Raw genomic sequence first — 16,846 nt, forward strand, 5'->3', positions numbered from 1 at the left:
GGGGACCCTACCCTCAGCTCTTTGGGTCCCCCTGGGCCCTGTGGACTGGTTTGTTGAATGGCCACTGATGGGCATCTAGAAGGTGGGTAACTGCCCCTCTCCCTGCCCTTTGGAGGCCGCTACCGGGCGTGGGCTGGACAGAGCGCCTGCTGCATGTCAGGCGTGGCCTGGGCCGGGGGTCCTGCCGCTGGCCTGGTCACCTGTGGTTTGAGCCTTCATGAGCTTTGATGGGTGGGGGGGCCGGGGTGGGGAGGGGGACACTGGAATGGGAGCCAGTAGTCTCCATTCTTGTCCCAGCTCTATTATTCCCTGCATGAAGCCGGGCTGACCCCTTCCCTCCTATGGCCTCCATATCCCCATCTGTGCAACGGGGCGTTTCCACTCTATGCTCTCATAGGTCCCTCGTAATTCCCAGCAGCCATTCCCCCGGGCTCTGCAGAGGTGGGGCTGAGAGTCACTGTGGGGGAGCCGGCTCCTAGCCCCTTTGGGAGCCTGCTGAAGGTGCTGGGGTCCATTGCAGAGGCTCAGGGCGATGGGCAGAGCTGCCTTCAAATCGTAGCCCTGCCATTTATCTGATGTGGAAGCACAGTTTCCTTGTTTGTAACATCAGGCTAGTATCAGCAACCTTGCAGGATTGTTCTGAGGCTTACTTGAAGTTGCCTTTTAGTTGGCAAATAGTTGGCTTTTAGTGCCCAGTAACTGATATCCTCCTCCTGGACCAGTGAGGTTTGCGCTGGGCTGCCGTGCGGACCCAGGGGCAGGGGCTTTTGGTGAAGAAGAAAGGCCATGTGGCTGACCTCCGCCTCAGTGATTAGGCCTTAACTGCTGCTTGGGCATCTCCTCTGGAACAGGCCAGAGTCTGTCCTTCCTCCCTCCATGGGACTGTGACCCCTCCAGGTGACCTCAGGCCTGAGCAGCTGGGCTGTGATCCCCTCTGAGACCCTCCTGGGTCTCCACAGTGGAGGTCCTCCCCTCCTGTCTGGTCTGGTACCGCCCCCACCAACTCCCACTCCCCCACTCAGTCTTGGGGCCGCCCGGTGCCACCAGGAGCAGGAGTGTTGGATCTGGAGCTGGTTAGCTTTTGGGGGGAAAAGAAAACAAAAAACACAATGCAAACCCACCTCCCAAAGCCTGAGCAGGATACATGAGCAAATCTCGGAGGCTCAGCCCCTCCTCCCATCTGGACCCGCCAGGGCTGTCCCCTCCCAACCTCAGTGGTATAGTCTTTCCACTGATGACAAGAGCAGTTTGGAAAACGGGAAAGTTCAAAAATCAAAATACCCTCACATTTCACCCAGAATAGCCCCAGCTAACTTTTGGTGAACAGCTGATCGGCACTTGTAGTAAGTGCTAGGCCCTGTGCCAAGCTCTTTATAGGCAGTAAAGCATTCCTGTTCCTCCTTATGAGAGGTTATCCCCAAACTACAGATGGGGAAAGCAAGGCCCAGGCCCGGACTCAAACCCAGTCTGCCTCACTAAGCCTCCACTACAAGCCTTTGGTGGGGGTTCCCAGGGGAGCTGCTAGCCCAGCATGATGGGACCCTCGCTGTGCCCCCGACACATGGTAGGCGTCCCTGTATTTGTTGGGCAGTTTCATCAGATGGGGCCAGGACAGCTGGGAACGGGCCTTGCCTCAAGTGAGCTTAGTCTCACTGTATTTCCTGCATAGTTTGTCTTCTGCCTGCTCTTCTCACCCAACTGAGCTCCTCAGAACCTCTTCTCCATTCTCAGGAGCCTGGCCACCCCCCTCCCTGGCCCTCGGGAATCGGCACCGAGCAGTCACTCCCAGTGCAGTGGGCCCAGAAAACACGACTTGACTTGGGGCCAAGGCTCCTGAAGGCTGAGCTCATGTCCCCACGCTCACTCCCAAGACATTCTGTCCCTTCGCCATTCAGAAAAATGTCATTCCGGGGAAGGCCAGGGGCCAGTCTTCAGGAGCTACAGCCAAAATGGCCCCATCAGCTGCTGAGCAGGGCCGGTGGCTTCTGTCCTGGCTGGTGGTGTCCACTGTGCCAGCTGTATTTGAGACACCCAACATCTTGGGCCTGGGGGGTGGGTGGGGAACAGGAACCAGGGTTTCTCCCTCCCTCATTCTGGAGACCCAGGCCCCCATCTATATCCTCTTCCTCTTTCTTTCTTCCTTTTTCTTTTTCTTTTTAGATTTATTTATTTAAGTAATCTCTGCACCCAATGTGGGGATTGAACTCAGGACCCAGAAATCAAGAGTCATATGCTCTTCCACCTGAGCCAACTAGGTGCCCCTAGCCCCTTCGCCTCTAAGACATCCCTTTATCTGCTGTCTTCCTCTGAGCTGTAGGCTGACCCTTCCATCTTTCCCTAATCCTCCCAAGGCTGACAGAGTTTCAGGGGATCAGAGCTGGGAGAGGCCCAGACAATTCTCTGAGGGACCTTTTCCACCTTTGGAACACAAAGCCACTTGGCCCAGTCTGACCCGTCTGATGTGTATCCCCCCACCCCCACCCCACATTGATGCTGGTGGCCTGGGGACTTTCTAATCCACGCGTGAAGTCCAGAGAGGGGCTGACATTTGTGCTTGCTTCAGCTGTACATATACTAAAAAATAGAGAGGGTCTGACATTCATCAGAGGTCACAGTGAGTCAGGGTGCCTGGACTGGGACTCCGGGATCCTCCTGCCTACCCAGCTTCTTTCAACTGACACTCCTGGAATACAATTTCTAGGCACCTGGTTAGCAGCCAGAAGGGGGTGGTTTCTGCAAAGCAACTGGGAGGGAGTCATTAAAAACCATGAAGGAGATTGGAAAGGGCTAATCCTGGATTAACTGGGGGATGGACCCAGGGTATTGAGCTGGGTCAGAGGCAAGGGCTCCATCCAGGCACAGAAGTGATGGGGGGGGGTGGTGGTAATTCAGGCTGGTGTGTGTGCTTGGGGGAGGGGGGGCTGGGGGCTGGGATTGGGTTTCGTCAGGGTAGGCAAGGGTTAAGTCCTCCTGGGCCTCCCAGGCTCCAGCTACTCTGCACCCCCACCGTACTAGGAACTGCCGAACTTGAACTTGAACTTCATACTCTAATTTGTATTTTCTCCTCTCTGGCCTCCAGCAGCGCAGCACCCAGAGTCTCATCCTCATGGCCTGCCCGAGCCCCTCCCAGCTCCAGAAGGTAGGGTCATGTGGGGTGGGGGTCCGAGAGGGTCAGGTAAGGGTTGGGGGTGCCTCCGCGCCTCTAGTAGACCCTGGGAAACTCAACCTGACCCCCTGCCATTTTTCAGAAGAGGAAACTGAAACCCAGAGTGGTCAGTGTCCAACCGCGACCCCTAACTTCTGCACACACAGCGGGGGGCCGTCAGGGCCACAGGTCCGGGGTGAGGTGGGAATGTGTGACGGAAACCAGAATAAAGAGTAAGGATCAGGGGCGCCTGGGTGGCTCAGTCGGTTGAGCGTCTGCCTTTGGCTCCGCTCATGATTTCCGGGTCCTGGAATTGAGCCCCGCATCGGGCTCCCTGCTCAGCAGGGAGTCCGCTTCTCCCTCTGCCTCTGCCTGCCCGCCCTGCTCCGGATCCGGCGCACTCGCGCTCTCTCGCAAATAAATAAATAAAATCTAAAACAAAAACAAAAAGTAAAGATGGGCCAGTCCAGGCCCAGGAGTGGGCCCTGAGAGCAAAGAGGGCAAGAGGGGGGGAACGCGGGCGGGGGTGGGATGGGGTGGGTGGGGGGAGGAGCCAGGGCCCGGGATGGGGCGGGGTCAACGAGGGGCGGATCGCCCCGCCCCCGCCCCGAGCCCGGCGAGGGCGGCGGGGTCCCACCAGCGGTCAAACACGAAAGGCTAACGCTTGGGAATTAAGAGTGACGCAGACTTAAAAAACGTGACCCTTGTTTGTTCCTGATGACAAGAAGAAAATGCTGGGGCACCTGGGTGGCTCAGATGGTTAAGCGTCTGCCTTCGGCTCAGGTCATGATCTCGGGGTCCTGGGATCCAGCCCCACATCGGGCTCCTGGCTCAGCGGGGAGCCTGCTGCTCCCTCTCCCTCTACCTCTCTCCCTGCTCATGCTTTCTCTCTCTCTCTCTCTGTATCTCTGTGTCTCAAATGAATAAATAAATAAATAAATCTTTAAAAAAAAAAGAAAATACAGAAAAATCTCAAAGAAGAAAATGAAAAACTACCCATAATTTGCCACCCTGAGACTTAGTATTTTGGTAGACAGCCCTAGAATCTTTAAAAGTCGATCACCATAGCTACTTCTTATGAGTGTTTGCCCACCGTTTTATAAAGGAGGAAGTACTGTTTCTCCGACTTGATGGTCTGAGGGCCAAAGAGGGAAGGGGGCCGCCCAAGATCTTGCACTGGCTAAAATATTAATCTGTGTTCAGCTTTTTTTTTTTTCCCATCTCACAGTGTATCAGGCACATATGTCCATGTCAGTAAATATTTTTCTACCACATGATTTTTATCAGCTGTGTTGTGCTCCAGATAGATCAAACATACTTTGTTGAATGACTCTCCTTGTGCTGAGCATTTAGGTTGTTTCTGATTTACTGCTCTCGTTCAACCAGCCTCAGTGAATATCCCCATTAGTACATCTTTGCTCCCTTATTTGCTGAGCCCCCAAGTTTTTACCTCAAGAAGTTCTTGCCTCAGCGTGTCTGCTGGGTCACGGGTACACACAGTTTGCTGTGGGTGACCTAGTTCCCAAGGAGGAAATGTTCAGCTTGATACTGATGTGAGGATTAAGTTTTTTTTTTAAAGAGATATTTTATTTATTTATTAGAGAGAGCGAGAATGAGCATAAGCAGGGAGAGGGGCAGAGGGGAGAGGGAGAAGCAGACTCCCTGCTGAGCAGGGAGCCCGACGTGGGGCTCCATCCCAGGAGCCCTTGATCATGACTTGAGCCACCCAGGCGCCCCGAGGATTAAGTATCTGTCACACAGAGCTGTCCAGAGACCAAAGGGACCACGGTGGGTGAGCATGAATGTCCCAACTTCCCACATGTGGAAGCCAGAACTGGGCATCCATGGGGGAGTGAGGGAGGGAGTGGGGGGGTCAGTAATTGGGAATCAGATACTTCACAGTGGGTTCAAGAGGTGACTTCCAATGCTAAGATTTTATAATGGTCTGCAAGCAAACATGTAGATGTTCTCTCTCTCCTCATGCCTCTCAATAGCCACAGAATAAGAGGTCTGGAGGCAAATCAGAATAAGCTCACTGTTTTAACCTGTCCGGCTGTGCACTGCATTCAGGACAAAGCCCACCTCCTTGCCTGGCCTGCCCCCCCCCCCACCCTCCTGCCTCCCTTCTGCCCCCACCCTCACTTTGCTCCATCTGGCCCCAATTCCTTGTGTCCCTCCCGTGCTTAGGGACTTCACAGATCCTGCTCCCTTGGTCTAGAATTTTCATCCTTGTCTCCAACTCTCATTATCCTGCTGGTCCCCTTTATTTTTTTAAAAGATTTTATTTAGGGGCACCTGGGTGGCTCAGTCGTTAAGCGTCTGCCTTCAGCTCAAGTCATGATCCCAGGGTCCTGGGATCGAGCCCTGCATCGGGTTCCCTGCTCTGCGGGAGGCCTCTTTCTCCCTCTCCCACTCCCCCTGCTTGTGTTCTGTGTCTTGCTCTGTCAAATAAATAAATAAAATCTTTAAAAAAAAGATTTTATTTATTTATTCGCGCGCGTGCGCGCGAGAGAGAGCACGACCAGGGGGAGGGGCAGAGGGAGAGGGACAAGCAGACTCCCCGCTGAGCAGGGAACCTGATATGGCACTGGATCCCAGGACCTGGAGATCATGACCTGAGCCAAAGGCAGCCACTTAACCAACTGAGCCACCCAGACACCCCTGCTGGTCCCCTTTAAATGCCCCTTTAAATGCCAAATGTCAGAGCTGCTGCCCTGAGACTCCTCTGTCCCCCCATCTGGTTTACATTAGACACCTCTGCCTTTAGCTCTTGAATCTGCCCTCCCCCTCCTTGCATGCAGCGGTTTGTGACAGCACATCTCTCTGCATGCTGGTTTGTTTGATGTCAGCCTCCGTTGCTAGACTGTAAGCTCCAGGACGGCAGGCTTCCTCATTACTGTAGCTCCAGCCCCTAAAACCATGCTGGTACACAGTAGATGCTCAATGAGTTGTAGTTGAATAAATGAATGAGGTTGTATTCCCATGTGACCCAAGCCCACTGGAGGGGAAGAATGAGGGGGCACCTCCCCTTCCTCCTCCCTTCATTCAAGCAACCAATATTGGCTGCTCCTCACTGGGTTCCAGACACCGTGGCTGGGGTGGGGGTGCGTGTGGGGGAGACAGAGCAATGAACAGGACACTTGGTCCTGCCCTCACACAGCTTTGGGTTTCAGGGAGGGGTCAGGTCAGTCCTCATAAAGAGCGTGTGAAAGGGGGAAGCCTGAGTTTTCTTCTTGCCTTCAGTTTCAGGAGGATGGATTCCTGGTGCTGGAAGGATTTTTATCTGCAGATGAATGTGCCGCCATGCAACAGAGGATTGGCGAGCTAGTGGCTGCCATGGATGTCCCTGCCCACTGCCGCATAGAATTTTCCACCCGGAAAGATGAGCAGCTGGGAACCAAAGTAAGTGCCTGGGGCAGGTGAGAATGGGATCTGGTCTTTGATGGGGGGGCTCAGTCCCCAGCCAGAGCAGCAGCCTGGAAGGGAGGGCCCCGAGGCCCATGGGCTCGTTCTGGTAACAAATCAGGCCCTGAGCCCTCCCTGTGCCAGGCTAAGTGCCTTATCTGCGTATTTCCTTCGCTCCTCACTATGGATTTTTTTTTTTTTTAAGATTTTATTTATTTATTTGACAGAGAGAGAGAGAGCGAGCGAGAGCAGGAACACAAGCAGGGGGAGTGGGAGAGGGAGAAGCAGGCTTCCAGCGGAGCAGGGAGCCCGATGCGGGGCTCGATCCTAGGACCCTGGGATCATGACCTGAGCTGAAGGCAGACGCTTAAGGACTGAGCCACCCAGGCATCCCCTCACTATGGATTTATAAGGTTGGTGTTATTACCCCCATTTGACAGCTGGGGAAAATGAGGCCTGGCTCACTTGCCCCACACCCTGTGGTTAATAATTGGTAGAATGGGGATTTGAACCCAGATCGGCTGTTCACGGCTCTGCTGTACTTCCTTAGTGGTTCTCCTGCCCCAAGGGCCTCTTTTGTGGCCAGCAATCCAGAATGAGCCAAGTGATTCTGATGGACCCCGCCCTGTGTCAGCCTTAACTGCCAGTGAGACTAGAAACACAGCTTCTCCACCCCCACCCCTCATGACTTAATAGGACTCAATACAGTTTGACATGGGGTAAGTTGAGACTCGGGGTTCTCCCACACAGTTCACTTAACCCTTCAGGAGCCTGTCTGTGGGGGGGCGCCTGGGTGGCTCAGTCGATGAAGCGTCTGCCTTCAGCTCAGGTCATGGTCCCAGGCATTGGGCTCTCTGCTCAGTGGGGAGTCTGCTTCTTCCTCTCCCTCTGTGAGCTCTCTCGCTTTTGCTCTCTCTTAAATAAATAAATACAATCAGAAAGAAAGAAGAAAGAAAGAAAAAGGAAGGAAGAAAGGAAGGAAAGAAAGAAAGAAAAAAAGAAAGAAAGAAAGAAAAGAAAAGAAAAGAAAAGAAAAGAAAAGAAAAGAAAAGAAAAGAAAAGAAAGAGAAAAGAAAAGAAAAGAAAAAGAAAAGAAAAACGGAAAAAGGAGCCTGTTTGTGGCGTGGCCCCTGAGCCAAAGCTGCGGTCCCTGCCTGCTAATACAGCTCCTTCATGCTGAGGAGCTCCTGCCATCTGGTGGTCATAAAGGGAATTACAATGGCCAGAAGACGGAACCAGGAGAGCGCGGCTGGGGCACTTCAGTAGGAGTAAGGGTTACAGAATAATTTCCTCCAAATAGTGGGTTTCATTTGCCCTCACTCCCGCCTTCTAGGTGGGGACAGCAGAGAAGGGGGTCCAGTGCCTAGATACAGGTCACTCAAGGCCCCAAAGAGTGAGGGGGGCCAATCTTGTGCCCTCCAAGCTGCCTTCTGAGAATGTTCCAGAGACCAGTGAAGGGTTGGGTGGAGAATGGGAGAATGAAGTGTCTGTATCTTGGTTTATAATGCTTGCAAAGAGCTCAGCACAGTGCCTGGTACTCGGTAAACCCTCAATATTCACCACTAATATTAAGACTTTGAAATGGGCATTAAAAGGAAAAAGATCAGGGGCGCCTGGGTGGCTCAGTTAAGCCTAACCCTCGAGGTCCTGATCTCAGGGTCCTGGGATCGGGCCCTGTGTCAGGCTCCCTGCTCAGGGGGGAGTCTGCTTCTCCCTCTCTCTCTGCTCCTCCCCCCACCCATGTGCGCACATGCATGAGCGTGTGCTCTCTCTCTTTCAAATAATTAAATAAAATCTTTAAAAAAAAAAAAAAGGAAAAAGATCAGTGGGTGTCCCATCCACTTCCAGCTTACTTTGAGTTATTTTCCGAGTCTGTAAGTTGTATAGAACTGATAATAACAGGGGAGCCTGGCTGGCTCAGTCAGTAGAGCATGTGACACTCAATGTTGGGGTCGTGAGTTCGAGCCCCATGTTGGGTGTAGAGATCACTTAAAAATTAAAAAAAATTAAAAAAAACCTGATAATAATGTCCACAGAAGTGGGTATGAAGTGGGTCCAGCAGAATGCAATTATCGTCTGTAGATCGATCCGTGTCCCATCCATCTGCAAATTCATTTCAGCATTCTTGGAATTCTTTGAACATTTTACTGGTTCCCTTGTGAATTAAGGAGTCAAGTAGAATCTTTGACATGTTTAGTTTCATTATCTTTAATTATTATTATTATTTTCTAAGTAGGCTCCACGCCCAGCATGGAGCCCAACGTGGGGCCTGAACTCACAACCCTGAGATCAAGACCTGAGCTGAGATCAAAAGTCGGACATTTAACGACTGAGCCATCCAGGCGCCCCTAGCTTCATTATCTTTAATATTATTATTATCAGTTATGCTTTCCTGATTTGTTTCCCTCACCCTGATCCTGATACAGAACAGCTATGAACATTGGAAAACAAACGTATAGTTTTCAGTGGGAAGCGCGGTGAAAGGGCCCGGCAGGTCACCACAGAGCCCGAGGCACACGTGAGAGCAGGTGTGCACGCGTGAGGGAGCCAGGGGGCAGTGCCACCTGGAGAACTTGGGGGGTCAGCACCCTCAGCTCCACTCGTGTGACCACACAGGAAGGTAGGGAGATCTACATGATGGTAGCCAAGGGCAGCTAAAACCACAGGGAAAACATTGGGCATCTTCCTGAAGCGTCATTTTCATATGATGCTAAGAAATGTAAACCATGGGGGCGCCTGGGTGGTGCAGTCAGTTAAGCCTTCGACTCTTGGTTTTGGCTCAGGTTGTGATCTCAGGGTTGTGAGATCGAGCCCCACGTCGGGCTCTGTGCCCAGCAGGGTGTCTGCTTGAGATTCTCTCTCCCTCTCCCTCTGCCTTTCCTCCCCCAGCGTGCGCCTCTCTCTCTCTAAAATAAATAAATCTTTTAAAAAAAGAAACGTAAAACATGATATTAAAATTAACAAGGAAAGGTTATTGAGAAAACAGAAAAAGATGAGTAATAGGTTATATTCATCAAGCATTTAGCCGTGCCCTGGCTGTTTTCTGTTTAGCAACAGCAGTAATGATGATGATAAAAGCAGATATTCATGCGGCACTTTCCACATTCCAAGGACTGTTCTGGTGCTTTATGTATATACCAATTCAAAATCTTTACAATGCCCTATGAGATACCTTTAATCACATCTCTACTTAATGAGGCAACTAAGCCCAGAGAGGTTCAGTACTGTGGTTGTGGTCACACAGCAACCCCCTGGCAGAGCTGGGATTTGAACCCGAGTTCTAACTCTATGGGCTGTGCTCTCAACTACTGTAAGATTCAGCCTCTGCCCGAAGCCTCCACCAATCCAGAGGAGATCCGTTCTATTATTATTTCCCTTTACAGATGAGGAAACAGGCGTCGAGCAGTAAAACAAGTGACCAAGGCTACCTGGGAACCACGCCTGTTTGATTACGGTGCCTAGGTTCAGAATCACACCGTACCGAGCATAAGAATCATGTGACTTATTAAGAGGTTTCCAAGAAATTTTATGCTTGTGGCTTCCTATTGCACTTCCAGGCACTTGGGGTTCCTGTTCACTGAGGTCTGTGCCTCAGTGGATGAGTTTGAGAAGGGCCAGGGGGGTCTGTAGCCCTGCGGGGTTGGGAAGCATGGGCATCCCCTTCCCTCTTGGCCGGGCCCAGCTCTGACCCTGTGATGCTCTCTCAGTCCCTCTGACATCCCCTCTCCACAGGGCCAGGGCGACAAAGACTATTTCTTGAGCAGTGGCGACAAGATTCGATTCTTCTTCGAGAAAGGCGTTTTCGACAAGAAAGGTTCGGAGCTGGGGCCCCCGGGGTGTGGGAAGGGCTGGAGTGGGGTGTCTCCCCCCACAGCTGGGGGGCCCCCAAGGCCAGTTGCCCAGCGGAAGGTGGACTCCAGCTCATTTGCCTTTACCTGTTCCTTGTGCTACAGGAAATTTCCTGGTCCCTCCGGAGAAGTCCGTCAATAAAATTGGCCATGGTAAGCAGGCGCCTGGGGGAAAGGAAACAGGGAAACTGAGGCCTGAAGAGCCTTGGGGCCTAACCCAAGGACCACCGTAAGTTAGTGGCCCAGCAAAAGGCATTTCTGGCTTCAGTTCCCCTTCTGGGCCTGCTCCTCCAGCCTGATGATGCTAATCCTAGACATTGCCACCACAGCGCTGGGAAGAGGGGCCACCTGAGCCGCCCATGCAGATGGACGTGTGCAGACCCTCTGCTGTCCGACCTGGTGATGATCCAGCCTCAGGCATGGGGGGGCCTCCTGGTTCCCACTGCTTCCTGGAGCCTCCTTCAGGAGCACTTAACATGTTAGCATTGCCCATATTCTGAGACCCCAACATGAAGCTAGGGTGCCCTCTTTTTTTCTGCAGGATCATACGTTATAATTTATTTTGCAGACCGCTTATTTTTTTTTTAAGATTTTATTTATTTATTTAAAGAGAGAAAGAGAGAGTGTGTGAGCAGGGGGAGGGGGAGAGGGAGAGAGAGAATCTCAAGCGGAATCCCCACTGATTGCAGAGTCCGATGCAGGGGCTCGATCCCATGACCCTGAGATCATGACCTGAGTCAAAATCAAGAGTCGGACGGACGCTCAACTGACTGAGCCACCCAGGCACCCCCACTCATTTTTAAACTTGAAGTTATATCATGGTAGCTTTGTGAAAAGAATTGTGGTAAAATACATATAATATAAAATTTGCCATCATAACCATTTTGAAATACACAATTCAGTGGCAATAAGTATATCCAACCCTCACTTTTTTTAAAAAAAGATTTTATTTATTTATTTGAGAGACAGAGCACGAGTGGGGAGGGGAAGGGGCAGAGAGAGAGAGGAAGAACCAGACTCCCCACTGGGCAGGGAGCCCGACACGGGACTTGATCCCAGGACCCCGGGATCATGACGTGAATCCAAGGCAGACGCTTAACCGACTGAGCCACCCAGGTGCCCACCATCCCTCACTTTTTGTAATGACAACAATAATAATAATGAGATGATCAGGTATTCGGTGCCAGGCCCTGGCCTGTGGCCGCACATGTGTTAGCCCTTCGAGTCTTGGGGCAGCCTGAGAGGCAGGGCTGGTGTCTGGTTCCGCGGTACAGAGGAGAAACAGGCTTAGAGGAGAGAAATGGTCACCTGAATCAGCACAGAGCAAGTGGCAGGACCGAGATTACTACCAAGTTCGGGGCCCCTTGGAGTCAGGTCTGGAGTGAGGTTTCCAGATGGCTGCAAGGTCGAGAATAAGGTTGTGGGCCCATCTCTTGGTTATAAACCAGCAGAAAGCTCAATGCATACAAATAGGTGAGAAGCCATAGCAAGGCCCAGGTCTGGGCACCCAGGGCCAGGCACGGAGGGACGCGTGAGGGCGGGGGGGCTGGCTCGTCAGCCTGCCTCTGTCCTGCAGCTCTGCATGCCTATGACCCTGTCTTCAGGAGTGTCACATACTCCCCCAAGGTGCAGGTGAGCAGGGGTGTGGGTGAGGGTCGGGGGGGGCCCAGATGTGAGTGAGGGCAGGCTGGAAGTTTGACCTCTGTCCCCTTTCAGGCTTTGGCCAAAAGTCTGGGCTTCCAGATGCCCGTGGTCGTGCAGAGCATGTACATCTTCAAGGTGAGCTCCCCTGTCCTCCCCAGGCCTCAGTTTACCCTCTGTAATATGGGCAGAGTCCTCATACCAAGCCCCTCCTTACGATGGGGCCAAAAGCTGCTTCCCTGAGGAATTACTAAGTTGCAAGGAGAACATGCAAAATCCGTCTCCTCTGGGTAAGGCGCCTGGCATTTAGTTGGTGCTCAGTTAAAATTTTGTGGCAGGACCCCCAGGACTCCCTTCTTCCTTCTTTTGCCATTGAAATGCTCTGCTCTCAGCTTCAAGGCCCAGCTCAGTGCCACCTCCTCCAAGAAGCCTTCCAGTTTTCCCCTGGGAAGAGAGGGACCCATCTCTGATTGTGGGACTGAGAGGCTTAGCCTCAGGCCTGGGCCCAAGTCACTCTTGCTGCCCCTCACTTCTGCCTTTGCTCTCGGTAGGCATGCGTGTGCCCAGACTCGGACCACCCTAGGCAGGGTGCTTTCTCTCTTTGCAGCCCTCCTGGGCCTGGCACATGGTGGGTACTCCATAGCTGGGTGCCAGCGTGGAATCCTCAGAGGATAACCTGTGGCCGGGTTAGAGCACCCCACAAGACTCAGAGCGGCCCCTGCTCCAACCCACTTTCCTCTGGCCTCACCTGGCCCTTCTTCTCTCTTGCAGCAACCTCACTTTGGTGGCGAAGGTGAGCTGAGAACAGGCTGTGGGGGCCAGCAAAGGCCACGGTGGGAGATCTGGGGCATTGGTGGTTGTCAGGTCTGTGGAGGGAGGGATGGCGCTTGCTGAGGTGTCCATGGGCAAGAGGGAGAAGCTAACTTTTGTTCCCCTCTGGATGCACAGATACCCTTTATAGCCTCCCTCGTGGGCGATTATCTACTTCTGCTTAAATACCTCCTGTGACAGGGGGCTCATCCCCTCACAGCCAGCCCTTTCTTCCTTGCATGAGCCCAAGTCGGCCTCCTTGTGACCGCCTGCTCCTCCCCACCATTCAGCCTGAGGACAGTCTCCTGAAGGGATGAGCAGCCCCTTCCCGAGTTCAGCACCCCCACCTCCTTCAGTCGGTCCTCCTCCAAATTCTTTGGAGCACCCACCATTAGGACACCTTCCTCTGGACACTGTCTGGATTGTTCAAGTCCCTCTTCAAGTTTGGGGCTTGGAAAACACACAGTTCCCCGGGAAGGAAGGAAGTGAGACTAGCATCCGCAGTCTGAAGTCCTTTGTTCAGTGGTCCTCCGTCCTGGCTGGGCCCCAGCATCGGGTGGAGGGGGTTAAGATATGGATGGGGGCCAGTCACACGCCCTCTCCTTTTGTACTCAACTCCCCAGTCTTACGCCGTCCGGTGGACCCTCTGGTGGCTGTTTGGTAAAGGATGGTGGCTTTAGTTGCCTGGCTAGAATCAAACCACATCAGCCACTTTTTAGCACGTATAGCGTTGAGCCCGGTACTAAGCACTTTTCACACACTGTGTCGTGGGGTCCTCCAGCAACCCTATGAGGTAGGTGACTGCTGAGGCCACTTCATGGTTTAGGAAATGGAAGTTTTGAGAGGTGAAATCTCGTGCCCTGAGTCTCCAGGCCAGGAAGTGGTGGGTTTCCAACTGACCCGGGAAGGCTCTGAGAGCACCAGGGAGTGGGGAACAAGGCCAAGGTGAGGTGGGCCAGGTTCCTCACGCCCGGGGTTGGGGTGGCCTGTTGCAGTCACCCCTCACCAGGACTCCACCTTCCTGCACACGGAGCCCCTGGGCCGGCTTCTGGGCATATGGATAGCGCTGGAGGATGCCACTCTGGAGAATGGCTGCCTCTGGTTCATCCCAGGCTCCCATACTGGTAAGGACACCTGTCTCACCCTGCCCACTCGTATCCCACCCCCCCCCCCCAGCAGAGAGGCCCGGATAAAAGAGAGGCTAAAGGCTCCACCTTGGCCTGCAGGTGGGGTGTCCAGAAGGCTGGTCCGGACCCCTGCTGGCTCGAAGGCTGACGTCAGCTTCCTTGGGTCAGAGCCTGTCCGGGATGCCAGCCTCTTTGTGCCCACCCCAGTGCGGAGAGGTAGGTGGGATGCAGAGGGCAGGGAGGCAGGCTCCGAGGCCATGCCTGAGGGTCTGTGCTTGCTCCGACCACCCAACTCCCCTGAGGGCCGTGAAGTCACAGAATGGGAGGTGGGACTGGACGGGCACTGGGAAGTCTGAGGGCCGCACCATTAACTGGAAGGCCTCCTGGATCAGGCTAGAATCCAGACTCTGCTGTCTCTTTGGGCAAATGACTGAACCTCTCTGAGCCTCAGTCTTTCCAAACGTAAAGTGGGGAGGTCAATGAGATAGAGGATGCATACAAGATGGGGCACACAGCAGATGCTGAATGAATGCTGGCCATTCCTTTTAGAACAGGGCAACCTGATGTCCAGCCTGGCTTTTTTTTTTTTTTTTTAAAGATTTTATTTATTTGAGAGAGAGAGAGAGAGCATGAGCAGGGGAGGGAGGCAGGGACAGAGGGAGAGGGAGAAGGAACGTGGGGCTCAATCCCAGGACCCTGGGATCATGACCCGAGCTGAAGATAGACGCTTAACCACTGAGCCACCCAGGCGCCACCTGGCCCAGCTTTTGATAGCGAGGTCCCAGCTGCTTGGCACAGTACAGACACTTCGGCCTGGTTCTGCAAACACCACAGAAGGGGATGCCCTTGCCAAGGCTTGCCAAGGGCACAGGTCACAGCAGAGGGGACTTGGTCCCAGGGGAACCTCCGGCCAATAGCATAGCCTCTGACCCTGGGGGATGAACAGGCCACGGAACCACTCAAGGGAGGAGGGGCTTTGTCCCTTCCTGCCAAGTGTTCTCCTGATCCGGTGCATTCCTGCCAGGGGACCTCGTCCTAATCCATGGAGAAGTGGTACACAAGAGTGAGCAGAACCTCTCCAACCGCTCACGCCATGCCTACACTTTCCATCTCATGGAGAGCTTGGGCACCGTCTGGAGCCCGGAGAACTGGTAGGTGGCAGGGTGTGTGTGTGTGTGCGCACGTGCGCCCTGGACAAGCTCCTGAAGAGGTCCTGGAGGCAGGGAGCAGTGACACTCGTGCCTCAAAGTCATCTCTCTCTCTGCAGGCTCCAGCCAACAGCTGAGCTGCCCTTTCCCCCACTGTACACCTGAACGCCCTCTCTGGGCCAGGCCTGGCCCCTCTGGGTGAAGCCGTGGGCCGCGCACACCAGCGCCTTGCCCGGCTGCCCAGCTGCAAAGGGGAAGTCGAATCTCTTCCCCCTGCACTTTCTCCCTGCCGGGGTCTGTGCCCTTCAGCCCTGCAGACAGGCAGGCGGGAGGTGGCAGGTGGGCAGCAGGAGCCCCGTATGGATGGCCTTCTGGAGACCTCTACCTCTCTGCCTCTCCCCTGCCCCACCTCAACCTCCCCCTGAAAGCAGCCTCTCACCATGAAAGCATTCTGGCCGCTTCTCTGCTGGCTTCCCACTGTTCTCTCAGATGCAATTCGGATTATTATGGTGCGAGACATGCAATAAAAGTGACTTCTGAATGCAGCTTCTCGACTCTTCTTTCCCAAACTGCCTTGCTTTCAAGATGGTGTCCCAGCCCTGCCAGGTGAGGTCTGCACGATTTTAATAACACCGTGGGTGTTTGCTGTGCTAAGAGTTTTTTTTTTTTTTTTAAGATTTATTTATTTATTTATTTATTTGACAGAGAGAGAGAGACAGTGAGAGAGGGAACACAAGCAGGGGGAGTGGGAGAGGGAGAAGCAGGCTTCCCACAGAGCAGGGAGCCCGATGTGGGGCTCGATCCCAGGACCCCGGGATCATGACCTGAGCCGAAGGCAGACGCTTAACGCCTGAGCCACCTAGGTGCCCCGTGTGCCAAGAGTTTTAAGTGTTTGGTCTCACTGTGTCCTCACACCTCCCAGCAAGGTGCTCTTACCATCTGGGTTTACAGACGGGAGAAGCTGACACGTGGTGTGGGAAGTTTCAGTGACCTGCTCCAGTCGCAGGGCTGTTCAGTTTAGTGACTCAGCCTGTGCTTCTAACCTTTGTGCTCCCCAGTACTTCTTGCTCGGGGAAGGGAGAAGACCAGGGCTGGGAATACAGTCCCAGATTCTGGTCCTGGCTTTGTGACCGACTTGTCTTCTGGTCTCAGGCTGGGCCCAGTTTGTCACCTGTACAACAAGGGGCCGGAGGAGGCCTCCGTGGTCCCTCTCTGTGGGCGTGCTTGGCGGGCACCCAGACCTTCTGCAAGGGCTATGTGGTAGACAGTCGAGATCTGCACAGCCAGGATTTGGCCCAAAGTTTGCAAACTGGGGCTACAGATGTGTTTTGTCTGGGCTTCAGTGTTTTCTGAAAAAAAAAAGTTTTAAAACTGGGAGGTTTCACATAATGATGCACGTTTCTAAACTTCCTTGAATGAGCAGGTCAGCAACTGTGGACCTATGGCCAAGCGCAGTGATGCCTGGCTGGAACACCCTCCTTGGAGGCACCTCCGCTCCTCACTTCCCACTTCCCCTGTCCTCCACCGCAGTACCTGCCTGGCCTCAGCAGCCATAAGAATTTGTGACCTTAATTTTCAGTCCCCACTCTGTTTGTGGATAAGCCGAGGCCTGGAGGACAGAGCCCTTCCCCAAAGTCCACCCAGGGAGTCGGTGAGGCAAAGCACTTCCTTGGCATTTTGCTGCCTGGCATTTTGCTGCCTCTTTTAGCAAGTAGAAAGCTG

The 16,846-nt window shown here is 53.5% G+C and overlaps 1 protein-coding gene and 1 long non-coding RNA gene across 4 annotated transcripts; both read left to right on the plus strand.

The window, feature by feature from the left end:
• The first annotated feature begins 2,797 nt into the window (after window positions 1–2,797).
• On the plus strand, window positions 2,798–15,669 carry PHYHD1 (phytanoyl-CoA dioxygenase domain containing 1). Of its 3 annotated transcripts, XM_078061881.1 has the most exons (12): window positions 2,798–2,820; window positions 3,080–3,139; window positions 6,389–6,547; window positions 10,283–10,364; window positions 10,504–10,551; window positions 11,975–12,030; window positions 12,115–12,177; window positions 12,811–12,832; window positions 13,845–13,973; window positions 14,076–14,192; window positions 15,001–15,127; window positions 15,244–15,669. In XM_078061881.1, exons 2-12 carry the CDS (start codon window positions 3,107–3,109, stop codon window positions 15,287–15,289), a joined length of 882 nt encoding a protein of 293 aa, XP_077918007.1. In that variant the 5' UTR covers window positions 2,798–2,820; window positions 3,080–3,106; the 3' UTR covers window positions 15,290–15,669. The 3 variants fall into 3 exon arrangements, with proteins under 3 accessions (XP_077918007.1, XP_077918009.1, XP_077918008.1); XM_078061882.1 differs by lacking the exons at window positions 2,798–2,820; window positions 3,080–3,139 and adding an exon at window positions 4,805–4,937; XM_078061883.1 differs by lacking the exons at window positions 2,798–2,820; window positions 14,076–14,192 and having other exon boundaries at window positions 2,983–3,139.
• LOC144380084 (uncharacterized) lies at window positions 6,559–7,537 on the plus strand. The gene is made up of 2 exons (XR_013443868.1): window positions 6,559–6,963; window positions 7,101–7,537. It is a non-coding gene; the product is annotated as an uncharacterized LOC144380084 (long non-coding RNA).
• Window positions 15,670–16,846: the final 1,177 nt, after the last annotated feature.

The sequence above is a fragment of the Halichoerus grypus genome, chromosome 14, assembly GCF_964656455.1.
Source record: "Halichoerus grypus chromosome 14, mHalGry1.hap1.1, whole genome shotgun sequence".
In the NCBI taxonomy this organism is placed as follows: Eukaryota; Metazoa; Chordata; class Mammalia; order Carnivora; family Phocidae; genus Halichoerus; species Halichoerus grypus.